Source organism: Dromiciops gliroides, chromosome 4 (assembly GCF_019393635.1).
Source record: "Dromiciops gliroides isolate mDroGli1 chromosome 4, mDroGli1.pri, whole genome shotgun sequence".
Classification (NCBI taxonomy): domain Eukaryota; kingdom Metazoa; phylum Chordata; class Mammalia; order Microbiotheria; family Microbiotheriidae; genus Dromiciops; species Dromiciops gliroides.
This window is the reverse complement of record NC_057864.1, coordinates 59,476,806-59,504,761: the sequence shown is the minus strand read 5'-3', so window position 1 is coordinate 59,504,761 and position 27,956 is coordinate 59,476,806. Positions and strand designations below refer to the sequence as shown.

The 27,956-nt window shown below is 39.3% G+C and overlaps 1 protein-coding gene across 1 annotated transcript; it reads left to right on the top strand.

The window, feature by feature from the left end:
• The first annotated feature begins 664 nt into the window (after positions 1-664).
• MPC2 (mitochondrial pyruvate carrier 2) lies at positions 665-26,961 on the top strand. Its single transcript, XM_043999781.1, has 5 exons — positions 665-928; positions 12,486-12,526; positions 17,113-17,197; positions 17,459-17,570; positions 26,733-26,961. Exons 1-5 carry the CDS (start codon positions 820-822, stop codon positions 26,767-26,769), a joined length of 384 nt encoding a protein of 127 aa, XP_043855716.1. The 5' UTR covers positions 665-819; the 3' UTR covers positions 26,770-26,961.
• Positions 26,962-27,956: the final 995 nt, after the last annotated feature.

Here is a 27,956-nt window from a genome sequence, read left to right as displayed (position 1 = left end):
GGCTCCACCCCCTCCTCCGCCTCCTCTGACACGTTCCCCACCCAGGTTTTCTCGCGAGATAACTACTACTCAGCCCGAACGACAGGGGGCAGAGGCCCTGGCACACGGCATGTCACTCTTCGCGGCCGCTCTAGCTCAATCCTGGATCTCTCTCTATGGACAAAAAGGGGGGGCGGGGGCGAGGGGAGGCAGAGCTAGTATTCATTCCTCTCACACAGTTCCATTTCAAAAGACTACGGAAAAAGTTGGGTAGCTCCATCTTTATTTCGGGCACGGAAGTCACGAAAGTCCCATCTTGAACGTGAATTTAGTCCTAAATCCAGAGAGAAAGGAAACCGAGAGGCGACGTAGCTTCTTTTGCCCTTCTCCAACATGGGTTCTGAAGCCGGAAGGCTGAAATGCGCGGCGGCCTCTTTCCTGGGTAACCCGCCCTTCCCCCCAAAGAAGCCAATCGCTGAAAAGGGAACTGCGTGACGTAAGCGAGGTGCCGGCGGAGGTATCTGTGCTGGGTGGGGCGATGAGCCGATGCTTTTGTGCTCGTTGCCATGACTCCTCCTCCTCCTTCTCCTCCTTCTTCTCCCCGGTCCCCTCCGCCCACGGGCAGGGGGCGGGCCCGGGGTGGGCCAAAGCGGAGCCTCCGCCCCCTCGGCCTCCTCTCCGCCCCGGGGCCCCTCCTGCACTGTGGTAGGAGGGGGCGGTGCAAGTCTGCGAGAAGGGCACCCTGGGGGAGCGGAGGAAGCCGGTGACTGAGGCGGGGAAAGGTTACGAACTGCCCTTGGTCGGCAAGGGGAGCGGGTGCACCGCGTCTCGGCCGTGAGGATGGCTGCCCCCGGAGTCCGAGGCCTGCGGGCCACCTACCACCGTTTGCTCGACAAGGTGGAGCTGATGCTGCCCGAGAAGCTGAGGCCCCTCTACAACCACCCGGCAGGTAACGGCCGTCCGTCGCGACCCCTTCCCCCCAAAACTTTCCCGGCCAGCTTTGATCTCCCTCGCGGTAGTCAGGCTCCCCCCCCCCGAAAAAGTATCCACCTTTTCACCAAACCCCGCCTCCAAAACACCCTGCGACCCCCGCCGTAAAAACACTCCGCGCCCCCTATAACATCCCCCCGGCCCCGCAGACAACCCTCGCTCGCCCCTACCGACTCTCCTTCCCCCACCCCGCGCCCCCCAAAATCCCCCCGCTCCCGTCGTCCGCATCCTCGACCTGCTCTTCCTCTCCCCTCCCCCACTCCGCCCCGAATTGGGACTGGAAGGCGGGGGCGGACTCTCTGGACGCCGCGGGGTGCTGTTTGTCGCCTGGACCCCTGGGTTGCGGGGAGGACCGCCGCGGGACCCCTCGCGGGCTGCTGCGGCCGCGACCAAGGTGACATGCCCCGGTCTGCGGGAAGTCGGGCCCCGGGCTGGAGCGAGCGGGCCCGGCGGCGGCTCCAGGGCCCTCGGCCCGTTCGAGGGGCTTTGGTGGTGGTTTAAATTTCTCGGGCGGATGACCTGCCGAAGGTGGCTGGGAAACACCTCGATTACCCCTCTGTCCGTGGGCATATAAACCGGTGTGCCCGAAAGGCCTGGACCAGACCCTTAAAAGAAAGCCCCCTGTGAAGGCGCCGGAAGATAAAGTGCGGCCGGAAAACCTCGGGTGACCCTGGGCCAGTCACTCGGCCTCAGTCTCCTCACCTGTGAATTGGGCAAATAGCCACCGCAAGTGCGTGAAGGGTTGGTATGGGGATCGGATGAGAGGATGTGTGTGGAAAGCGCTCCCGGCGCTCCCTTCCCTCTTAGTGAGTCCTTCTCGGAACCTTCTGAAGAAATGACCGCATGAAATGTGTCTAATGGGGGAACCAATTTGAGACGGAATGTGTTCCGAGGTCTGATTCCCATTTTTATGGTATGGGAAAAGCAGCCTGATTTAGTCATGGACAGAGTTTAGCAGTGAGCAGCCCCTACTTTAAGCCTCTAGGACCAAACTCCCCACGCCCCAAACTAGGAACTAGCTTCCACTGTTTAAGACCTGTGGGGATATGCATAAGTAGAGATGGTTTCTTAGATCTGTAGTGTTGGATCAATGCTGGCCTGGTGGATATTGACTTTAGAAAACCACAAATTGGGTCATCTAGGTGGCGCAGTGGATAGAGCACCGGCCCTGGAGTCAGGAGTACCTGAGTTCAAATCCGGCCTCAGACACTTAACACTTACTAGCTGTGTGACCCTGGGCAAGTCACTTAATCCCAATTGCCTCACTTAAAAAAAAAAAGAAAAGAAAACCACAAATGAACGTTTTCTGTGTTGACTTGTATTTTTATTTTGTCAAACTTTTCCGGTTACATTTTAATCTGGTCCCAGTGCACTCAGGACTTTTGACATCTCTGCCTTACACCTATGAAATTGCAGGTCTAAATTAGGACAAAATAAATAAATGTCTTGGGACCTAAGAGGAATGCACTGTAGTTCAGTAATATTTAACAGCTACTTAACTGATGTGACTGTTAGTAACAGTTAAACGGGAATCCACTATGAAATGTTATTGTAGATGAAGAATTTCATTTTAATTTGGCTCCCTTTCTCCCTTCATCTGCTGTAGCTTCAAGGTCAATGGGAAAACCAACTGACTCTGGAGTCAGAGGAACAGACCAAGTTCCAGTCCCACATGACTCTTGGCCAAGTCAACATCTCCCCACTTTCCCTCTTCTGTAAAGTTGAAGGATTCAGAGGTCTCATTAAGCCCTAGATTTTGATCTCATGTTCTGTTAACAAGTTTGACTATATTCCAAGTTTACTGTGCTTTGTGACCTCTGGGTCACCATTTTGTTCCACTCCAGGAGATGAAATAGAGGTCTTCTCTATAACATAACTTTAAGGGAGCTTATACCCACTCAAGTAACAGTAGCATTCTTATGAATTTTTGCTTTTAAATCAAACTAAAATGTTTCAGACTCACAGAAAGTTCTTTTTCAACTTTCTGCCAGCTATAATAATTTTGGAACTATATTATTCAAGATCTTTTCAGATGAAGAATTTCATTGCATTGGGAAAGTCCATTTTTTCTTTGCAACAATCTTTTGGACTTCATTGCTTTAAAATAATGAAGATTCCAACAAGTGTATTTCAAGCATGAATGACTAAAGCCATGCATCTATCAGTGAAACAGCTGTGATATTCTAGAAAGAACACAGAACTTGGAGACAACAATTTTAAGTCCCCATTCTGTAACTGACCCTTGCTGGTCCTGTTTCCTCATCTGTAAAATACTTGATGCCTTCCCAGGATTGTTGTGAGTAAAGTTCTTTGTAAACCTGAAATCGATTCGTAAATGTAAGGTATTGGGGGAGGGGAATTTACCTCCTAATCTGCCCCCCTTCCCCCAAACCTGCCCTTCCTGTGAATAACCTACTTCTCTTTAGTGACATTTATATCCTTCCTACCAGGAAACTTGATTTTTTTTTTTTTTTGGATTGTGGGTAAAGGAAAAGTCCATCAGTTTTAATGCCTCATATGTTGTAGGACTTCATAGTAGGCCCTTAATAAATAAATGTTTGAATTCAATTTCTCATGTCTGTCCCATTTCTCTAATCCTACTGCCCCCACTATTCTAGTGACATTTCTTATTACCTTATACCTGATTGTTGTTGAGCCTTCATACTCTAAAAGGACCAATGACATCAAGTGGGTTGATGTCTTAAATTAAGTGAGGCAGAGCTTGAAAAAGTCTTCAGCCTCACTCTCTCCTCCATTGTCATCAAAGTCCAGTAGCAAGACAAAAATCAAGATGGTGATAGCCCGGATGCAGTGGGTGACCTTGGTCTTTCTAAGTTAAGGTCTTTACCAGGTCTCATTTTGTCTGGGGGCAATTCTGTTCAGTGACCAAGAGCTAAAGGTAAAAGTTGAGATGAAAGATGGCCTAATGCCTAGCTTCTTAAACTATGTGTCTCGACCCTTATGGGGTCTCATAACCGAACGTGGGGGTTGTGAAAAATTTGGCAACAGTAAAAGGTTATGTATACCTCTTTTATATACCTGTATGCCTGGGGTTACAAGTGGAAAAAGTTTAAGAAGTCTTGGCCTAATGTACCATTACAAAATATCAATCTAGGTTTCTGGCCAGAACTGAAAACAACTGCTATTGACACTCTTTATAAGCCATCAGCTTCTAAACAATGAATCATTGGGGCTTGGGTTAGGGTTTTAGACCATTCAATGAAAGCCAGAGTGATTTGGGATTTGAAATGCAGTGGTCCGGTTCAAAGAATCACTGTACTCCTTTAAAACCATTTTTTTTAAGCCTGTTTTTTGAGAGTGATATTTCAAGAAATCATTAATGAAAACTGAACAGAACAAAAAGTAAATTGTCGCAGCTTTTAGAAAGAAATCTAGCCCCCAGCCCCAAAATATCTTACAAAATATAAGAACCGCAAAATTATATTCCTACAGAAGAGCACTCATGTGTAAGGAAGGATATGGTGCCCCAAGTGGAGAGAGGGACTACATGTGGTGAGAAGCTGTAGTTGCGTGTGGTTACAAGGGAAGCAGAGCAGATCTCTCTATCCTCATCTTCCCCACCCTCCTCCAAGAGACTGCCAGGTGCATTTTTCTGGGCTAGTTCTGAGGCTCTGCAAGCCCCTGCCCCAAGTTCTTCCAAAAACAGCATCAATTCTTTCAAGACCAACTGTCTCACTTGTGCCATATGAAAGATTTTCAAGAACTAATGAAAAAACAACAATGAAGAAACACCAATAAAAATTTGTTTCTTAAGAATTAGCTGAAGGGGCAGCTAGGTGGTGCAGTGGATAAAGCACCGACCCTGGATTCAGGAGGACCTGAGTTCAAATCCAGCCTCAGACACTTGACACTTAAAAGCTGTGTGACCCTGGGCAAGTCACTTAACCCCCATTGCCCTGCCAAAAAAAAATGCCACCAGAATTAGCTGAATTTTTAGATTTTTGAAAATAATTTGGTGTGAGGGATTAATAAGATAATTGGAATTGTAATATTATACACATATATGTGGATGGTCTATGTGGGGGGAAAATAAATATTATATGTACTACCAACAAATTTAGTGAAGTAGTGATAACCTTTTATCATCAGCAAAATCAAAAGAAAATATCAAGGAAAAGGTATCATGCTAGAAATGGGAATGGAAGTGTTCTAACATGGACCTGACACAGTGCAGTCCCCTAATTGTCCAGGTGTGATATTGGAACAAAAATTGAGACATTTGTAGGTCTTTCAAAAACTAAAAAAGAGATTTTTTTTTAAAGTGTTGGCACAAATGAAACCAATGCAGTTACATTTAGATGGTTAACCTTTGGTGGGGGCATCTTTGTGGCAAGTTTCTCTACTTGTGCAAGGAACTCATTCAGATGTCTAAAGAACAAAAGCCCTTCCCCAGTAGATAAATGGTAAGGGATTTATTTGAACAAGAAGTTTTCAAAGGAAGAAATCCAAACCATTTGGATCAGCAACCATTTGAAAAAATGTTGGAATCATTAGTAGTTAGAGAAATGTATATTAAAACATCTCAACAGGGCAGCTAGGTGGCACAGTGGATAAAGCACAGGCCCTGGATTCAGAAGGACCTGAGTTCAAATCCAGCCTCAGACACTTGATGTTTACTAACTGTGTGACCCTGGGCAAGTCACTTAACCCTCATTGCCCTGCCAAAAACAAACAAACAAAACAACTGAGGTTCTATCTCACACATAACAGATTGGTGAAGATGACAGACAAGGAAAATGACAAACACAGGAGAGGCTGCATACTAATAATGCCCTCTTGGGGAATCTGTGAATGAGTCCAACATTCTGGAAGGCAGTTTGGACCTATGCCCCAAAAGTCACAAAATTTTATACCCTTTGACCTAGCAATATCACTACTAGGGCAGCATAGAGGGAATAGATCCATATGTGCAAAAATATTTATAGCAGCTCCTGCCATAGTGATAAAGAAGTAGAAACTAAGGGCATGCCCATCAGTTAGAGAATGGCTGAACAAGCCATGCCATGTGAATGTAATAGAATGCTATTGCACCATGAGAAATTGTGAAAGGGGTGGTTGTAGGGAAACCTTGATCAATTTGTATGAACTGGTGATGCAGGGCAAAGTGAGCAGAATCTGAAGAATAACTTCTATAGTTATCGCAACCTTGAGAGATTTGACTTTGTCCAGTGCCATGACCATCTAGAGGACCAATGATGAAGCATGCTGCCCTACCTCCTGACTGAGAAAGGTGCAAAACGAGACAGACATTTTCAGACTTGGCCAGGATGGGAATTTGTCTTGCCCAGCTCTGCATATTTGTCATGAGTTTTTAATTTTTTTTTCTCAGTGAGAAGGAACAGGGAAGGCTTAGCAGTAGGTTACCAGATAAAGTCATTAAAACATTTAAATCTTTACTATTTAGTTTGCCTATCTATTTGGAGTTTATTGTGTAGCATATGGTGAAAGATGCTGTTCTAAACTTAATTTCCAGCAGACTATTTCCAGTTTACTAGAAGTTTTTGTTAAATATAGAAAGTTTCTTCAAATTTAACTAAATAACTTGTCTTCTGGGGTTTGCTGAACACTGTATCATAGTCAGGCACTTACATGCATATGATAATTTATGAAAGTGGCAGAAACAAAAACTGCTACATGAAATATTTCTCTTCTCTCTAACTTGGTTGATGCACCCTTTTACTTGTTCTTAGGTTTAACATCACACCTTTATGACTGAACAGAAGGCTAACTAGCTAATGTTGACAGTTAACAGGAATTCAGACTTTAGTTCTAAAATGCACAGGGCCATGTAACAGCAAATAATAAACCCTGCCTGCAGTCAGTCGACAAGTAGTTATTAAGCACCTGTTATATGCCAGACACTGGGAATACAGAGACAAAAATGAAGCCTTCCTGCCCTCAATCCCTTTGAAGAGGTAACACGCACATATATAAGAAAGCAGAAGAAACATACAGGACAAACACAAGCCGACCTTGGCTGACAAATGAGACTTGAGGCAGGGACTCCAAAAAGGAGTGTTTAGCAGGAAGAGCCTTTTAGGCAAAGGGGACTTGACCGTGCTGCCTGTAAGCACTAGTGAGTAGGCCAGTCTGACCAAATTCCAGCGAGTGGAGGGTGATGATTATTGTAAGGAGGCTGGAGAGTTAAGGGGCCAAGTTGTGAACTGTTCGAGGTGAAATAGAACAGTTTATATTTGATCCTAAAAGTTACAGGGAACCACCTGTGTTTATTGAGCAAGGAAGGTGACATCATCAGATCTGCACTTTTAAGAAAATTATTTTGGCAACAGAACGGATGTTGTCTTTTAAAGGAACACCAGGGTCCTGGCTGATCCTTTGGCCAGAAAATGCCAACTGCATTCTGATTTTATCAGATTGGCTGAAGAATTTCTTCAAACCTTGTAGATACTTTTTTGGCCTTAGATTTTTTAAAAAAAATTTCTTTGGTGAGGCAGTTGGGGTTAATTGACTTGCCCAGGGTCACACAGCTAGTAAGTGTTAAGTGTCTGAGGTCGGATTTGAACTCAGGTCCTCCTGACTTCAGGGTCGGTGCTCTATCCAATGCACCACCTAGCTGCCCCTGGCCTTAGATTTTAACACCTTATTACCTTCCTTTGCCCCTTGTGGATTGTTATTTCATAATCTCAACTGGGCTGGAGGAAAGTCAATTGATCAGTAGTGTTCTAATCAGTTCCCTACTATGTATACTTACATTCATGTATACATTTATGTATGTATATTTACTATATATTCTCCAAACATTCCTCTTGCCTAAATTTATGTATTTTCTTTTGTCAGTCTTCAGAGGGCATATTAGCAGTTAAATCCTATAATTGAAACTATATGTTTACTGTGATATGTAAACAACACAGTCTTTTAAAATATAACTCAAATGTCACATCTAGGAAGTTTTCTCAGATTTCTTCCCTCTTATCCTTCCTCAGACTTTCCATAGCATTTAAGTTGTTCACTCATATTGCACTTATATATTATTAGTTATAGTTATTGGTTAAACTTCCCTCTACCTTCTTAAGGAAATGTTCTGTAGCAAGTAGAAGAGACAACTGGAGAGAGAAAGCAATGAATGAATTAAAAAGCATTTATGAAAAGCTTACTGTGTGCCAAGCTCTGTGCTAAATACTGGGGGGTACAAAAAAAAATTAAGATCTTCTCTATCCTCAAGGAGTTTATAATCTAGCAGAAGAGGAAATAAGGAAGTAATTAGAGGACAATGAAGATGTCCCTGATGATTTTGTGACAGAAGCAAAAATCGACTTCAGATCTAGAGCAGAGGTGTCAAACTCCCACAGCTGCAAAATTCCCAAGTGCAACTGGAACCAGATGAAAATATAATTGGAAAATAGGTAACAAAATTAATAATAAAAAAAACAATACCACACAGATAGTTAATATGTGGTTTTCTAAATCAGTGTGCACCCACAGGGACCTATTTGTATTGAGTTCAATATCCCTGTTCTCAAGACTATAGTAAAAAATGAGAGATAGAAAGTGGCAGGATGATTTTGCAATGTTGGAGAGAAATACTAAAATTCTCTTTCAGTTCTGTAACAATTCTAACTTATAATGGACTTAAACCAAGCTCAGTATTTCTTCCTATACCTGATCTTCCCTTTGGCATGTCGATTTGCTTTTGTAACATTGCCATTTACCTTTTCTCCTATGGTCAGTCAGGTAACAAACATTTAGTAAGCACCTATCATGTGTCAATTCTGGGGATACAAAGAGAGGCCTTGCCTTTAATCTAATGAAAAAGATAACAAGCAAATAAATACAAACAAGTGGGAGAGGGTTTAGAGGGAAGGACTATGAGTTCATAATTTGGGGGTTCTTCTTTGCTATTATTTCTTCACCTCATGTCTATTGTTTCTAGTTCTTTCCACTTCCCCAATATCTCACATGTCTACTATATTCCTGTGGTTACCTTGCTAGGAACGGCCTCAGACAACACCCAGATCTGGCTCTGAGAAAAGCACATGCTTAGGAATCTCTGCAGATGGCTCCCTCTTGCTTCCTTGCTAGAGATGAGTTCTTCAGCCTTTAGTTCATGGCCTTCCATAGGCTGGTGGGATATCTCTTCTCAGCCCTTCCTTACTTCACTATAACCCATTCAACTATATTACTTTGTGCTTCCCAAATGAGCCTTTTAGTGTCTCCTCTCCCTTCTCTGGTAGTTTCCCTTTTCTTGGAGTTCTTTTCCATCTTTTAGATTCCTATCTAACTGCCCCCCTGCTACTAATGACCTGTGTAAGATCTGGGCTTTAGAACCGGAAAGGGACTCACAGGTGAATGAGTCTAGCCCCTTCCTAGGGCGAATGCAGGTAGCAACAGGTGGCTGGCCAGAGTCAACCTTGCCCCTGAGGACTACTGGGTGATCAGCATTCTCAGCCTTAAGTAAGATCCTTAACTTCTCTGTGCCTCTCTACTTTAGAGGTGGGACCGAGTGAGCAACCCAGTCACCCACCACCACCTGTGTGATCTCCCTCACACATCATCACAGTAGTTCAGGCCCTCCTTACTTTGTATACAGATTGTTGTAATGGCCTCCTAAATAATCTGCTTCCAGTCTTTCTCCTCTCCAAATTCAGCCACTTGCCAGCACAGTTGTGCCAAGGCCCAGGTCCGACCACGTCTTCATTGCCTGTAGGATAAAATACAAAGTCTTTAGTATTTTAAGCCACCCAGCACCTAGGGGAGTATCTAGTGTTAATAAATATTAAGTGATGTGCCAGCCAGTTGTAACAGAAATGAGGTAGAAGAGTAGAAACTGTTCTGTTGATACTTAGTTCAGAATGAAAAATATAATATGCTCCTGGTAGAGATAACGTTTCTTATCTGCGGAGCTTGGGAAAAGAATGTAAAAAACATGATTCTGAGTTAGGTCTATGATGGGTCTTCTCCAGTATTCTTTCTGACATAAACCCTCAAGGTTAATGACATGACTTATATAGATTTCATCCATAAATTTATGTAGATCCTTCTTGACCATCCTGTACTGCCCTTCGGTCATAAGTTTCATGTGTTTACTACCCATTGTGTAAAAACTAAAAAACTCACCTTTGAAGTTGTAACTGATAACTGAATTTTATTGGACAAGTCTTTGATCATCCCATCCAAACCTATTATTCTTGATTTTCAGTCATACCCCTTGATTGGCCTTTTCTCCACAGTGAAAAGTGTGGGTTGCTGTAGTCTGTCTTCCACAGCTCTGCTTTCTTGATCATTAGGGTCTTGAGGTACAGTAACCAGAATGCCACGTTTTACACAAAAGTGCTTAGAGTAAGCTTTCTCTCTTTATTTCAAATGCCAAATAAAGAGCTAGACATTCTTCACTTCTTAGAAGGCTATTTTAGTGTTGTGTGACTATAGCTCTCCTCACCTCATTATAAAACCACCCAGTATGTGTCTACCCTTATAAAAATGGATAAACATATCTGTGATTGTTTGTGCTACTGTGAAATATTCAGGAGTAGTCAAGCAAGGACATAATAATACTTCAGCTTTATCCCTCTTTTTTTAAACGGAAGTGTGATTTTATCATTCTAGGGATCACCTAATGAGGGACTTCTCTCCTAATGGAGATCAGCACTTCCTCTTCAACTTAGAGCTTTGGACTTCAGAGTCTTGCTGATTGTAAATTCTTTAGATGCTATAGTCCAGTAATCCTGATCTTGCTCGTGACTTCCCTACTTTTCTCAACATTATCCCAATCAGCCAAGCTTGAAAGCTGGGAATCATCCATTGAGTCACAGTGCTGCTCATTATACAGAGGGAAGATGTATTACAGTTGATGCTGTTTCAGACTAGAGACTTGAGGTTTTGTGGGTGTGCAATCCTTAAAGGCAAATTATTCTAAATTATAGCAGAATTTAGAATTCAGGAAACAGAAGTGTTTGCTGGGAGGCAGCTGTGGAATAATCAATAATACAGGTGCCTTTGGATTCAAGAACCACCTCTGGCCCATTCTGTCCATATGACCCTGGTCAAGTCACCTAAATTGTCAGTGCCCTAGGCAAATTTTAGGAGATAAGTTGCAGAGAAGATGCCAGTATGTCATACTAGACTAGACCATCCTCATCTGGGAGTTCCTTTATATCAATGAAATCATACATCCAGTCCTTATTCCTAATCCCTGGGGGTTGGTAAACCCTTATTCTCTTCAGCTCTGATTAACATGGTGCCCTGTACAGAGTAGACACTTAATAAAGTCATTCAGTCATATACTCATTAAGGTGTATATCTACTTGAGTTAGAATACGTGTACACATATACAAAGCAGCAAATCATGTTATGTGTTAAACTAAATGTACCAATCAAATTTTAAATTCTGATTGGTGAAGTTCCCTTCATATGTGGTCTTATACCTCCAGGAAATTAAAATATATAAGTATTATTTGTCATCTGTTGCTTTTTTGTTCAGGAAGCAATCAACTTTTGTCAGGCTATAAATTAACTTCAAGTAAACTAATATTATGTACATTGTCTTTTAAAATGTAAAATTATTTGATTTCTAATAAATTGCTTCAGAAGATCACTACTAAATTCTGCAACTTGAAATTTATTGGTAAACTAGTATATGCCATTATATTAGTATAATACTACAAAAGGAGCATTAACTAAGCAAAGGATAATCACCCATTTTTTAACCTAGATTGCCTCCATCATACTGTGGTTAACCTTTAAAAATATAAGAGGAGGGGCAGTTAGGTGGCGCAATGGATAGAGCATCGGCCCTGGAGTCAGGAGTACCTGAGTTCAAATCCGGCCTCAGACACTTACTAACTTACTAACTTACTAACTGTGTGACCCTGGGCAAGTCACTTAACCCCAATTGCCTCACTAAAAAAAAAAAAAAAATATATATATATATATATATATATATATATAAGAGGAGAAGAAATGGCTAGAGGAGTGGGAGGAAGGGAGAGGGAGGAAACAAGTCTAAGCCATGTAAAAAAAAAGATCAATAAAAATCTTTTTAAAAATTTATGAAAAGTCAAATGACAAATAGATCATGATGACATTAATTGACATTCAAGTGACTATTTTATCATATTTATAATAGGTCTAAACATTGTAATTTCTATAGTATTTATAGAGAAGAAGCCTAGTGTAGTAAAACCAAAAGGTCTGAGAGACCAAATGCCTCAGTCACTGGCTCTACCTTTGACAATTTACCTGCCCAGTCTGAAATTTAGTTTCTTTATCTGTAAAATTTAGGTAATATTACTCAGTGAGCTGTTGTAAGGAAAATATTTGTAAAAATTTTAAGAACCATGGAAATTATTATTAAAGGAGACAAAAAAATCAAAGGAAATACAGCTCTTAGTTGATAATAAATTTTATAAGTTATTAAAAGCTGAGAAGTGGATTCACAAATATTTTACTTTGGTCCTTGGATGTGCATGGCATGCATCTTATATAACATTAGGGTTTGGGTTTTTTTTTTTTGTCTTAATTTTTCCCTTTCTTTTCAGGTCCTAGAACTGTGTTTTTCTGGGCACCAATTATGAAATGGGTGAGTTTGACTTTGGACAAAAGATAAGAAATGTCTGGATAGCAAAACCCTTCTTTTTTAACAACAGAGTAGTTTATCAGGATCAAATGACTTTGTAAATTAAAAATTAATTCTTTGTATGGCTTAAAATTAATTTATAGCAATTATTGTCTCCATTATCATGCTGAGTGTGTGTGTGTATGTGTGTGTGCACGCACGCGCGTCTGTAAAACTTTAAAATAAAGGAATTTCAAACTGAGAATAAAGGTGGCATCAGGAAATAATAAAACTTTAATTCTTCTAATCCTAGTCCTATGTCCTGAGGACCACACTACTTAACTAATTTAGCTTAAATTAAAAAAAAAAATTTCTGGCATTTTTAATTTACTAAAAAGCTTACGTTACAGGTGTTAAAATATTAAAACTAATTTCTACCCCAAAGTTAATTTTTATTTTAATATGAGAGCTAGAGAGAAAAGCAGTTTGACTCAGTGTTTATTTTAAAAGACATTTTGGTTATTAATTTTAGATATTCTGTATCACAGTCTAGTTCATCCTGTCGAAATCTAGATGTTTTCACTTTTCTATGTTGTTTCTTCTCAGATTGTGTTGTAGCAAATCATGATCATATTAACCATAAGCATAGCACTAATTATTCCTTTGATAGAAAAGATAGGAAATTTAGGGAACCTGCTAAAAAATAATAACAAAAATCATTTGGAAAAACAAAAGACCTATATAAAAAGATGTAGGACTAAGGGGGCAATAGCACTTGCAAACCTCAAACTATACTATAAAGCAGCAGTCATCAAAACCATCTGATAATGGTTTAAAAAAGAGATAGACCAAGGGAATAGACTAGACAAGAGTGAATAGAGGCTGAACTAGGGTGGTGACTATGCTAAGTGCTGATTAGGAAGGTAGGTGGTACAAGTACATAGAGCAGTGAGTGAATTCAGGAAGACCTGAGTTCAAATCCAGCCTCAGACACCTACACTAACTGTGTAATTCTGGGCAAGTAACTTAACCTATTTGCCTCAGTTTCCTCATCTGTAAAATAGAGGATAATAGGAATAGAATAGGAGAGGAAGGTAGGTTCTAGAGAAAGGTTGTTTTAGAGTTTTGTTTTTTGAGGTTTAATTTGAGGTGCCTAGGGTACATCCGCTTTCAGATAATTTGTTTGGTAGTTTGTAATGTGGTACTAGAACTCTGGAGAAAGATAAGGCCTGGATTTGGGGATCCCCTGCATAGAAATTGAGCCAAAGGGAATTGATTAGATCACTGAAGGAAGGGGAAGAAGAAAAGAAGGGGGTGAGAAACGAGAATAGAACCCTTAGGTAAATCCACATATTGAGCAGAATGTGGATGGTTTAAACAGGTAAGAGGAGAAAGCAGTGTCATAAAAATCCAGGTGGCAGGAGGGTGATTGACAGTGTTTTATGCTGAGTGGAGGTGCTGAAGGATGAAGAGATTGTTGGTGACTTTGGAGAGAGCAGTTTCTGTTGAGCCCAGATTGCCAAAGGTGAGAGAAGAGGAAGTGGAAACAATGAAAGTCAATCTATTCATAGTTTTTTCTAGGAATTTAACTATGAAAAGGAGAGATTAGAGGCAAAGGTTTTTTTAAAAGGTAGAGATACTGATCAAAAACACAGTATATGTCCCATTATGTACATGGAGGTATACATACATGCTTATGTTTTGTGTTGCAAAATTAATTCTTGTTTTCAAGGTATTTTCCTTTTAAAACAGAAATGTATGTAAAAAATTGGGGGCTACCATATAGCATTACAATAGGTTACACAGAGGATGGAGCCCTGGACCCAGCTGGAGTCTGGGAGACCTGAGTTCACATTCAGCTTGAAGCAATCACTAGCTGTGTGATCCATCTGTAAACTGGGCATAATAGTGCTCACCTCCAGGGGTTCTTGTGAATATGAAGTGAGATCATATTTATTTTTTTGCAAACCTTAAGTGTTCTAGAATGCTATTATTATTCATATCTTCTTTTCCTACCTAATAATGCATCTAAAAAGTAAAGAAAGCTGTAATTTTCTTTTTGTTTGTGAACCTGTAAGAACTACTTCTAGGGGGCAGCTAGGTGGCGCAGTGGATAAAGCACCAGACCTGGATTCAGGAGTACCTGAGTTCAAATGCGGCCTCAGACACTTGACACTTGCCAGCTGTGTGACCCTGGGCAAGTCACTTGACCCCCATTGCCCTGCCCCCCCCCAAAAAAGTTCAAAAAAAAAAACTACTTCTAAAGCCCCACTCTGATGCCTCCTAATGGCATGGAGGTAGACCCAAGTTAGCAAAGTTCACAGTCTGCTAAGTTCTACCAAGCTCAAATGTCTTTGAGTGCAGGCCTTGTGGTGATAGGACTTTATTGTCTGCTGTCAGAGATAGATCATCATTAGGTTGGCCTCAGGACAAATAAAATTATCGACCACAGCAATTCTCAAAGACTATAAAGTTGTTTCTATCTGTATTGCCAGAGGAAGTACCCACACCAGTGAAACAACAGAACAGATCCTTGAAGCGTTGAAACTTTTTTTTTTTTAGTTTATCTTATGAAAGAAATTGGGGTTGGGGGAAAAGAAGAGAGGAGAGGCAGAGAAAACAGATTGAGAGTTAGAGTTTCGCTACTATTTTGTTCGATGTTAAATACCCTCTAGAGATACTTCATAGTTTTTGTTTGTGTGGATTAACTGATAAAAAACAAAATTTGCTTTTCTAGATCATTTTGATCTGTTAATGGTGTTTGTACAGTTAAACACAGGATCATAAATATGGTGCTTTCTCATTGTAATCCTAGGGTCACAGATACAGAGCTAGAAGAGGTATAACAATTTATATTTAGAGGATTGATTCATTCTTTGTATTTATATGCCCATAGCCTAGCATAGTACTTGGCACATTATCACATGTGTGGTCCAATTTTTAATTGGGTAGAGTTGGCTAAGCAGCTTGCCACAATATTGAGGCAAGGAAGTAGACAGACAGCCTCCCTTAAAACAGAGCAGGATTTATTTAACAAGAACGAACTTTAAAAAACACAAACAGGGGCAGCTAGGTGGCACAGTGGATAGAGCACCAGCCCTGGATTCAGGAGGACCTGAGTTCAAATCCGGCCTCAGATACTTAACACGTCCTAGCTGTGTGACCCTGGGCAAGTCACTTAACCCCAATTGCCTCACCAAAAACCAAAACAAAACAAACTACAAACAGGATCAGTAGGATTAAGGGAAAGGAAATAAAATGGGGAAAGGGAAATTATACAACCTGAACAACACCACTGCCCAGGAATCAGCTGAGAACACACAGCAGCATCCTGTCACCTTCCAGCTTCAAGCTAGAATGGCAAAAATACCTCCCTTCTTCCCAGCAGACCCCAGGCTGACTACACACAGCCCCCAACCAATCGTCTGGCCGCTCTAACAGACACATGACTGCCTTCACTGGGCTTCCTATAGTTATAATTTTGCCAGGCCCATGTAGGCGTCGGCTACAACCAGTGGGTGGAGCACTGTGCCGTTTGCAGAGCTCCTGAGGCCAGTGCACGTGCCAAGGGTTTTTTTTTTTCAAAAATTCTAGCCAAAAGATGGGGTCATAAAACCCTCAAATAACAATTAATTCTTTACACACATAATAAATGCTTGTTGATTGACTGATAAAATGACTTTCGCACACACATTCTGTCATTTGATATGGTGGTATCCAATCTTCAAAATAATTTTTATACTATGATTACTTACTGAAATTTAGACCTACATGCAATCAGGTTTGAATTCAAGCAAAGGATTAAGGGAGATGGAGATACTTTGCCTTCCCCCAGATTCCAGGCCATTTGACATATAAATAGAGTATGTTTACAGAATTTGCTGGAATTAATAGGGAAGCTTTTGAAGGGAATTAATAGGGAGCTTTCCCAATTTATTGACACCATTCCTTAAAGAAAAAAATGAAAAATAGTTACCATATACAGACATTTTACAGGATTAAGATCAAGATAAAGAAAAGTTAAATTTGTCACCTTAGTTGATATTGAAACTGACTGCCTAACCATTCTTTTCTTTTACCTATATGGTTAATTGGAAATAACTTAATTACTTGGGTAAAGCTTATGTCCTTTCCCAAAATGTTCTTTTATAATATTTTTTGTTATGTAGATAAATTTGATTGTTTATTATGTCCAAGGACATGTAAACGTCTAACAGAATTTTTCTGGAAACTCAAAGTTTAAAAATAAATAGCTTTTTTAAGTGCATGCTTCAAATTCTAAAGCAGCTTATCTCTAGAAATATAATGAAGATATGACACTTTCTGAATGAAGGTAAGATATGTTTCCTGTAGTTGTAATAATTCTTTTAATAAATCATGTTTAAGGTATAGAATGTATTTGGAGACATTGTCTTGTGCTTTGATACTGAAGCAATATGATGCAAATAGATTTAGTTTGTTATTCTAAAATAAAACTTTTCCTGTATTATTTTTCAAAGACAATAGTAGTATAGAAAAACAAAAGAATGGAGAGGAGAAAAACATTTGTATCATTAGTAATTTTCATATGTATTGCCCATTAATTTAGGGTTGTGATTTGTGTTTTCTAGGGGTTGGTTTGTGCTGGATTGGCTGACATGGCCAGGCCTGCAGAAAAACTCAGCACGGCACAGTCTGCTGTATTGATGGCTACAGGTAAGTATTTCTAATCTTCCCTTAAAATGTTCATTTTTATTGTTAAAGTACTTAACAAAAGGCAGCATCGTGCAAGAGGACCAGCTTTTGGGCTCAATAAGATCTGGTCTTTTGACAATTACTAGCTATGTGACTGAAGTTAAGTCGGTCTTTTTACATTTCTTACTGTTTAACACTAGAAATTGAATAATTTAAAAAATAGCAATGCAGCAGTAGTTAAGCTTTCCCCCCACATTCTGTTTCTTTTTTTTGTTTTAACAGGATTAATATGGTCAAGATACTCCCTTGTAATTATTCCTAAAAACTGGAGTCTGTTTGCTGTTAATTTTTTTGTCGGTGCCGCAGGAGGCTCTCAACTCTTTCGTATATGGAGGTATGCTTGTTGATAAAATTGTATGTGCTTTTAAAAAAAGGTCTATGTTGTGATAAATGCTATTTTATATATAAGATGAATCTACAGACCCAGTAAGGTTTCCTCAAGTAAAATATTTTAAAGTAATCATTAATTAATTAAACATTGCTGGTATGTTAAAACTAAGCCACATTATATTGCAGTTTCGCTGAACTTTGTGTTTTTATGGACCCATTTAATGAATAATAGGGTTTGTAACTTTATAATGCTTAAGCAGAGGTGTGTATGCCTCAGGAAAATGACCCAAGGTAATAAATGCCTGGAAAAAAGAAGTTCACAAATTGTGTAATAACAGATTATATAATTATGAAAATTGGAATTGGAATAAACTTGTTCAAATATATTTTTCATGCATCTCCACTAATACTAAAGTATTTTTGCAATATTTGCTCAATTTTTGCACCAATTTAAAATCATTAAGTAATGGTGATTATTCTGTTTTCAGGGAAAATTCAATTCAATAAGCTTTCATTCAATGCAGGCATGTGCTAGGCACTGGGAATGCAAATAAAGAAAAGAAAACCAAAGGGCTTCTTACCCTCAAGAAGCTTAGAAACTATTGGGGGAAGACAAGCCACTAAAGAAAACTGGAAATTCCAAGGGGGAGGGAAGGGGGAAGGGAGCCAACAGAGGGTTGAACACCAAGCAGAGCTTCAGCTACAGAGTAGAATGAGTTGCAAAGTCCAGGTCCTGCCTTCTATAAAGGAAAGCTTTGGGTGGTATTTTATGCCCCATCCTTCAACTCTCCAGTCAGAGGGGAGAGGAGGCTGAGGGGGGGTGGGAAGGTGTTGAATATCACAAATTCCACAGTTGAATATAGTATACAATATAATATAATATAATAGATAGGAGTTTAAAAAAAAGAATATCAGAAATCATCACATTCCAAATATAACCCAAAGTATGAGTCCCCTTATGGTATTCCAGTCATCAAATTGCCTCTTGACCTCCATTGAGAAGGAACTTACCTTCTGGGGCAGTGCAGTACATTTTCAGACTGTTTTAATTGTTGTGAAGTTTTTCTTTTTTCTTCCAAAATCTTCTGTTTAAAAGTTCTACCCACTGGAACTAGTTCTGCCCTCCAGGACCAAGGAGAACAAATGTTACCATGTCATTCCCCTTTCACATGGAAACTTAAAAAATTTGAAGAAAATTTATCATGCTTCTTCCCCTAACTATTCCACTTCCTTTAGGCAAGTCTTCCTTTCCTTTGGTTAAATTTCTCCCATTGCTTCAATTGATTGTCATGTAGCATGCATGATTCAAATCCCCTTACAATATTGGTCATTCTCCTAGACACATTCCAAGAGAAAGAACTACTTAATCCCTTGCTCTACAAATGATACTTCATGTTAATGGAGCCCAAAATTGAATTAGGCTGCCATATCACACATGCGGTCATTGAGTTTGCAGGTCAAAAAAACCCCAGGTCTTTTTCACAGTGTACTGTGTTTTAGATAGATCTTCCCCCTTTCTATGTAGTTTTTGCCTCCATAATATAAAATTGGCATGAGAACCAAGTTTATTCTACTTATAGTCTACACTCCTTCTTAAATTTCCCTTGATTAGCTTTTTTTTCATCTTGTACTCTTTTTATTTTTTCAATTAATAAGCATTTATTTTCTTGCCCTCTTATTCCCTCATTGTTTCGGTGGGGACCCAACAACCTTGTAACAAATAGAAGCAGGCAAAACAAATCTCCACATTAGCCATGTACAAAAATGATTGTCTCGTTTTTCATCTTGAGTCTGTAACCTCTGTGTTGAATCAAATCAGCAAGCATTTTTCTTTTTTTTTTTTAATCATATAATTTCCTTTTAATTTCTTACTGCATTTGAGTTCTAAGCTGTTTCCCTCTCTCCCAACATTTGACACAGGTTTGTATGTGAAACTATATAGTAGTTCTTTATATCCATTTTTTCTCTGAGGTTGGATAGCATCTTCCTTTATAGGTCCTTTGTAATTGATTTGAGGATTTATATAACTCAGAATAGCTTAGTCATTTACATTTACTCTTCATACAATATTGTAGTTACTATATATAATGTTCTCTTGGTTCTGCACATTTCACTTTTCATTATTTCATGCAAATCTTTCCATGTTTTCCTAAAATCAACTTGCACATTAGTATACCATGACAGTCACATACCACAACCTATCCATCCTTTCCTCAATTGATAGATTTCCCCACAATTTCCAGTTTCTTGCCACCATAAAGAGAATTACTATAAATACTTTAGAACATAGAGGTTCTTTTCCTTTTCCCCTGACCACCTTGGCTGGACCATTGCCAGTCATCTTGACTTTTGTCTTGCCACTGCACTCTGATTACTCTGGAGGAGAGAGTGAGGCTAATGACTTGGTGCAGCTCTGCCTCATTTAAATCCAGTTCACAAACACGTCAAGACATCACCCTTGTGATGTTGAGAATGAAAGACCAATAACAATTACCTTGGGAAACAGACCTGATAGTGTGGCGTTGCTGGCCCTAAGAGTATATGCAATTTTGTTTTCCTTTGGGCTTATTTGCTCTCCAAAACGGTTGAGTTAGTTCACAGTTCCACCAGCATTGTATTAGTGTCCCAGTTTTTCCACATCCCCTCCAACTTTTGTCATTTTTCCTTTCTATAATCAGTAATGAGTTAGAGCATTTTTCTTTTTCTTTTCTTTTTTTTTTTCAACAAACCTTTATTGTATTTTTTCCAGTTACATGTAAGGGTAGTTTTCATCATTCATTTTCATGAGATTTAGAGTTCTAAATTTTTCTCCCTCCCTTTATTCCCCCCTCCACAAGACATCAACCAATCTGATATAGGTTATATATGTATAATCCACAAGTGTTCTTTTTATCAGTTCTTTCTATGGGAGTGGATAGTATGCTTTTTCATTAGTCCCTTGGGATTGTCTTGGATCATTGTATTGCTGAGAGTAGTTAAGTCATTCACAATTGCTCATCAAACAATACTGCTGTCACTGTGCACAATGTCCTCCTAGTTCTGCTCACTTCACTATACATCAGTTCATATGAGTCTTACTAAGTTTTTCTGGGATCATCCTGTTTGCCATTTCCTATAGCACAATACCATTCCACTACAATCATATACCACCACAACTTCTTTAGTCATTCCTCATTGATGGACATTCCCTTGATTCTTAATTCTTAGCCACCATAAAGTTACTATAAATACTTTTTGTAAAATTTTCCCCTCTATTTTTTTATTCATTTGGATTTGCTTTATTGTGTCTTGGTTTCTCATAAAGTCACTGGCTTCCATTTGTTCAGTCCTAATTCTTAGGCAATTATTTTCATCAGAGAGCTTTTTTCCATTTGACTTTACAAGCTGTTGATTTTTTTCTCATGTCTTTCCTGCATCACCCTCCTTTTTCTTTCCATTTTTTCCTCTACCTCTTTAACTTTATCTTCAAAGTCCTTTTTGAGCACCTCCATAGCCTGAGACCAATTCATTTTTTTCTTGGAGGCTTTAGATTGTTAAGGGCTAAAATTCTAGCTAAACTGTCTAAAACATTTAATGAGTGGTCGCCAATAAATTATAAGCTTTAGCAAGAGTTAGACTTTTAAGCATTTATTAAGGAGAATAAGAATTTGGTAAAGAGAGAGAAAGGCCTAGATTCCTATCTATTAAAGGGAGAGCACATTTCTAGCTCCACTCTCCACCAGAGTCCAGAGGAAAGAGCGTGAGTCTCTTCCTTCCTCCTCCCACTAGCCCGCGTCACTTCCTGACGCCAAAGAAAAGACTCCTGGTCTTGCCCTCAAAGACCTTCGCTTCACAGGCAGAACTCTTCTACAGTAAGTCTCCAGCAGGTGGCGTCATTCCAGTCGTTACAAGATATAGGGGCCCTGACATTGACATCTTCCTCTGAGGGTGCACTTTGATCTTTCTTGTCACTAAAGAAACTTTCTATGGTCCTCACCTTTCTCTGTCTGCTCATCTTGCCTTTCTTTTACTTGACTTTTAGCTCCTTAAAGTGGGGCACTGTTTGCAGGCTGCATTATCCCATGGTTCAGAAGGTCCTAGGTGGTATGATTTAAGGAGGAGCAGGTTCTTCACTCTCCTGGCCTGTGCCCTGGTCCCTAGATGACCCCAGACCAACTTGCTAAAATCAACCAGCTTTGTGTGTTGTGGTTGTCAGCTCTGATGAGCCTGTGCCCCTCCCCCACCTGGGCCACTGCTACTCAAGCCTACCTCCTGGTTCCCAGCAGGGGTGAAAAACCCAAGTTCTGCCTCAGCACCAGCATAGACCCCTATAATCTCCCCCCGCCAAGGGCTCAGCCCTCTCACCAGATTGTGAGCTTAGTTCCAGACGACACTGGTGCTGCAGCTGATTCAAAGTCTCTGGCGAGGCCTTCCTGGGACTGGATCTGTGTCCAGGTGACTGTGGGGTTGGGCTCGACTCCTGTCTCAGCACAGCAAGCTCCCTTTTTCTGACCTTCCAAGCTGTCTTTGGTTGGAAAATGATTTCAGCACATTCTTCTGTGGGTTTTGCTGCTCCAGGAATTGTCCTATGGCATTATTTGGATGTTTTTTGGAGTGATCGTGTCATGAGTTTGAGAACTCACTGCCTTTCCTCTACCATCTTGGCTCTGCCCTGGAAGTCCTCCGAGCATTTTTTCTTATGAGTATATATACCTTTGATTTCTTCCTCCAAAAACTTCCTGTTCATGTCCGTTGATCATTTATCAATTGGGGAATTACTCATTCTTATAAATTTGACAAAGTTCTCTACATATTTGAGAAATGAGGTCTCCATCTGAGAAACTGTCTGCAAATTTTTTTCTCCAGTTTTCTGCTTTCCTTCTAATCTTGACTACATTGGTTTTATTTGTACAAAAACTTTTTGATTCATTGTAATCATTTTTATTCATTTTACATCTTCACAATGCTCTATATCTTGTTTATTCATAAATTATTCTCCTGTCCCTAAGTCTGATAGTTAATATATTCCATGTTCTTCTAATTTATTTATAATCTCTCCCTTTATGTCTAGGTCATGTATACATTTTGATCTTAGCTTGGTAAATGGTGTAAGATACTGTTCCACATCTAGTTTCTGTCAGACTGTTTTCTAGTTTTCCCAACAATTTTTACCAAATAGTGAATTCTTATCTTGAAAGCTTAACCTTTCACATTTATCAAGCACAAGTTTACTATAATCATTTTCTACTGTGTATTATATTTATTGTATTTCAGTGATCCACCATTCTATTCCTTAGCTAGTACCAGATGATATTGATAATTACTGCCTTTTAATACACTTTTAAGATCTGACCCTGCTAGACCTCCTTCTTTACATTTTTTCATTAATTCCTTTTACATTCTTGACCTTTTATTTTCCAAATGAATACTGTTATTTTTTTCTAGCTCAATAAAATAAATTTTTGGTAATTTAATTGGAATGACACTGAATAAGTAGATTAATTTAGGTAGAATTGTCATTTTTATTATTTTGGCTCTGCCCACCTATATAAACAATTCATATTTCTCCAGTTTTTAAAATCTGACTTTATTTGTTTAAAAGGTGTTTTAGGGCAGCTAGGTGGTGCAGTGGATAAAGCACCCGCCCTGGATTCAGGAGGACCTAAGTTCAAATTCCGTCTCAGACACTTGACATTTATTTACTAGCTGTGCAACTTGGGCAAGTCACTTAATCCTCATTGCCCCCTCCTACCCCCCCATTTTTTTTTATAATTATGTACTTTTAGTTCCTTGGTTTATCTTGTCAGGTAAATGCCCAGGTATTTTATAATGTCTAGAGTTATTTTAAATTAACTATCTCTTCTTGCAGGGTCTTAGTGATATAAAGAAAGACTGATGATTTATGTGGGTTTACTTTATATTCTGTTACTTTGCTAAAATTATTTCAGCTACCTTTTTTAGTTAAATCCCTGAGGATTTTCCAAGTGTACCATTATATCATCTGCAGAAAAAGATAGTTTTATTGCCCATTCTGATTCTTTCTATTTCTTTTTCTTAGCATTCATAGTACAATATTAAATAATATTGGGGCTAATGGGCAATCCTTGTTTCACTCCTGATCTTACTGGGAAGGCTTCTAGCTTATCTTCACTAGAAATAATACTTGCTGATGGTCTTAGGTAGATTCTTACCATTTTAAGGAAAAATCCATTTATATACCTATGCTTTCAAGAGTTTTTAATAGGAATGAGTGTTGTCTTATGTCAAAAGCTTTTTCTGATTTTTTATTGATGTAATCATGTGATTTTGATTACTTTTGTTATTGATAAAACCAATTATGTTAATAGTTTTCCTTATATTAAACCTGCCTTGCATTCATGGTATACATCCTACTTGGTCATAGTATATAATCTTTATGATTATGATTAGCTTCTTAAGAGTAAAAGGGGGAGGGGGGCAGCTAGGTGTTACAGTGGATAGAGCACTGGCCCTGGAGTCAGGAGAACCTCCCAGGATTGTTGTAAAGATAAAGTAAAATATTTATAAAATGCTTAAGACAGTGCTTGGCACATAGTAGGTGCTTATTAAATGCTTGTTTCCTTCCTTCTTTTCTATGACATTATAGGTTTGGTCCCTCGGTTGACTGTACTTGTGATTCCTTTTCTAAGATGACTTATTTTGGTGCCTTTATTCCTTTTTTTTCAGTGTTGAAGAGCCTTTTCTGTTTTGCTATATGTGACATATCCTACTTTATGTAGAAAATCTCATCTGAAAACCATATTATTAACTTTTCCCAAATTCTTATCTCATATTCCCTTCAGGGTTTCCCCTAAGTTTAACACATCACCCATCTAACGTCCCTTCCAGCCCAAGCACATATCCTATCTGTTGTGGGGAAATAGGGGGTTTGGGATAGGGGTTAGGGGTCCTTAGGAATTCCTCTTTAAAGAATTACACCCTCTTGCACACAAATCCAATAGAATTTTATCTAGGGGCTGGGGAAGGGAAACCAAGAGAGAAATCCTTGGACTTCTTATGGGGAGAAGGCATGGCACAGAGCTACCAATTCTCCTTGAGCAGGAGACAGGCAGGTACTTTTATAGAGGACTGATGGGGGTGACCATCTGACTGTGGAAAGTTCCCTTAGTGAGAGAGGACCATCCCCCACTGGTGGTGGCTGGGGGAGTTGGGGGAGGGGTGGCTGAGGATCTCTCAAGCCATCTCTCTCCTCCTTCTCCTGCCACAAAGGCAGCAGCCATACCTAATCTTATCTCCCCGGGGTGAAGGAGACTGGAATGAAGGGTAGTGGTCCCCTCAGTCCTGATCAGGTTCCACTTATCTTTTTTTTTTTCAATAAAATTTATTTTAATTTTAAAAAAGAAAAGAAAAAGACTAAATGGACAGTCTTTTAAACTAACATGACATTTGAGGATTGCATATTTAGTATTTACTTTATAATCACAATAAGTTGCAATGATTAACATGCCAAAGAAATCCACTTATCTCTTTAGGTGTGTCTGTCCTTTGGTTTAGTTTCTCAAGGAGAAGGTTCTTTGATGTATCCCAGAGAACTTCTGGGGTGGCCTGGGCCCATAACATTATCCTTTTTTCTTGCACGGCATCCTAGCATATTTTAAAGTCTCAGAAATAAAGACTAGAAGGCAGGAAGGAAGGTCTAGTTTGGAGGACCAACCAGCATATCTCATTTGTAAGCCATGATCTGCTACTACCACCAGCAAACTGGTCCAATTTCCTTAAGTCTTATCTCAGTGATTTCCAGAAAAAGTGATCGAGACCGAAGTACCTGACAGTATATTAGGAAGCCGAGGTTCTAGTCCCAGCTTTGCCACTGACTTGCATATGTGACTTGATAATTCATTTTTCTTGATAAGAAGGCATGTGCAATTTTGTGATTTCTATTATCAGTTTGAATGCACAAGGTAATCTTTGACCAGAAATGACAACTATTACGTAGGACAAGATTGCTGGTTTTGTTGGAATGTGTTTTATGAAGCTAGGACATTTTTAGTGATTCTGTAATTAATTAATGAGCAGTTAATACTCCTCCAATATATCATGAGGGCCCTGACTCTGGTATTTGCCCAAGTTATACAATAAAGCCATTATTCACTCAACTTTCTGCAGCTGAAGAAAATTTTAGCATGAATCAGCTAAGGAGGATGGGGAATGTCACATGGCATATTTCCTTCCAGGGTGGATTGCATTCCGTAGATAGTATGTTTGTTTTAAGTCTAGGGACTTCTAGGAAAAGTTATTTTGTACCACTTTACTTTCTTAACTGTCCCAGAAGGGATAAAGTTTTGAGCCTTGGGATTCTGTGAAGACTCTTTTACAAGATGTTTTTGTAGCTAATTAACAGGTTGTATGAAATACAGTCTGTTCTCAGACATCCATGATGATTGAAGGAAACAGTGGTGCCAGTTATTTTTTTAAAAATTAAAATCTCCAAATCATATCATTCCCTCTTTTCTTCCTTATTGAGTAATTTGCTATTCTGTTGTCAAAATTTTATTCTTGAGAGGTTCCATTCTTCTTGGTCAGTCTTCTTTTAATGTCTCTGGCCAATTCTAGGAGCCTATGAACTGTCATCGTATCATATGCATTTTTCCTCTAATCTTTTGAAGTTGGCTCTTCCAATGTCATGGATGCATGTCTGATCATGCCGGGTATTCCCTTCTTCACTACCACCAGTATACTTTATCCCAAGGTTACTGTTGCTTCTATTTCTTCAACCAAGTCTTCTTGCTAGTTAGAATTAAGCACAGAGTTAACAGTTCTCTTTAGCTGCTCCCTCTGACTTGTGAAAGATGGCTAATTCAAAATGTTTTCTATATTTCCATATTATTCCATACACCTATTTAGATGTATAATGGAAAAATTAAAATCATCTTGGCACAAGAAGCTGAAAGACTAGAGTTAGAATTTTATGTGCAATATGTAATTAATTTGTTAGCATTTTATTTCCTTTTATAATTTATTTCCTTTTATTACCTGCATAAAGCAAATGCAGATGAGTCTCTGGTACAACTTTACCTTCTGTTTATTCTTGCCTGGAAACTGGATTAGACTCTTGGGTGAGACAACAAAACTGCTTTCCCTGTTCTTCTCTTATCCCAGTGACATGATGTTTGCTGTCAATTGATGGGTCTTCTGTTTTTGTTTACAGGTATAAACAGGAACTAAGAGCTAAGGAAGATTTGTAAAGGACTCTTGATCTGCTGAACAAATCCTGAAGCAGTTATCACCACCAAAGGGACCTAGTTTGATTAATTGTAATTTTATTATTTGGTTGTCAAAAAGATAATGCTAACAATGTTAATGTTCTGCAGATGAGATTAACAGTAGCCATTATATAATATCTTGATGGAACTGAAAATAAAACACACTTTTAGTAATGTTTTATCTCTATGTTTGTATAATTCAATAAGGGGCTTGCTGTTGACCAGTGACTTATAAAATTTTTGTCCACTCTACATCTAGCCAGTCACATTTTCCTCTTGATTACTGAGCTGCCTCTATGATACACATTCCATTGGGAACATATGGATAGACTGTATTTGCCTAAGAGCAGTTGTTGAATGAGGCAGGTGAGGGAAAGCAGGAGAGTAAGATGTATCTGAAGAATGTTGAGATTTCAGTAAATGCAACCACAAAATGTCAATTTAATATATTTTGACTTGAATCAAATTGAAGCACTTGGAAGTAACTTACCAAAAGAAGTGAAATCACTTTTTGTCTGTCTTTAGAAAAGTCACTAAATGTCCACAGAGTGACTAAGTCCTTAAATTTATGGGACACAGTAATTCTTTCAGCTTGGGAAATAGAGGCAGCCTTGAGCATGGGTTACCCAGAGCTAAAGGTAATTGGCAGATTATCTGATTTGAATGAATTAGAGCATTTCTGTTCAAAGCACTGTGCTAAGTCCAGAAAATACAAACAGAAAAGTAAAACAGTCCCTGCTTTTGAGGAACTCATATTCTAATGGGGACGACAACACACACATGGGAGATTTCACCTGCAAGGTTGATTGATGGAAAGGCCCCATGGTCCTTATGGTGTGTTGCCAAAGCGGATGGCAATGCCTCTTTGTCATTTCTACTGATAAATTCATTTCATTTCTGATGCGGAGCTATTCGGAATTGCCAAATACCCAGGGCAAGAACTTTTCTAAGTCTTCAGTAGTTGTGGCAGTGATTGTAGCTGGCTGGCCCCTTTTCCACAGGAGTTACTTTCCTAAATGATAGCTGTTGAAGCCTGGGCTGGAAGCAAGACCAGTGGTCAGGGGGTCTTGCCACTGGGGAAAAAGGATTATTTTTCCATTAACCATTATTAATTTCTGGGTACGGTTTTTTTTTTCCTTTCTCTTTTTACTTCCTCATTTAAAGACTAG

Coding starts and splice junctions, on each gene's coding strand:
- MPC2 (XM_043999781.1), top strand. CDS start 820: ATGGCTGCCCCCGGAGTCCGAGGCCTGCGGGCCACCTACCACCGTTTG. Junction 929..12,485: donor CCTCTACAACCACCCGGCAG/GTAACGGCCGTC, acceptor CTTTCTTTTCAG/GTCCTAGAACTGTGTTTTTC. Junction 12,527..17,112: donor GGGCACCAATTATGAAATGG/GTGAGTTTGACT, acceptor TGTGTTTTCTAG/GGGTTGGTTTGTGCTGGATT.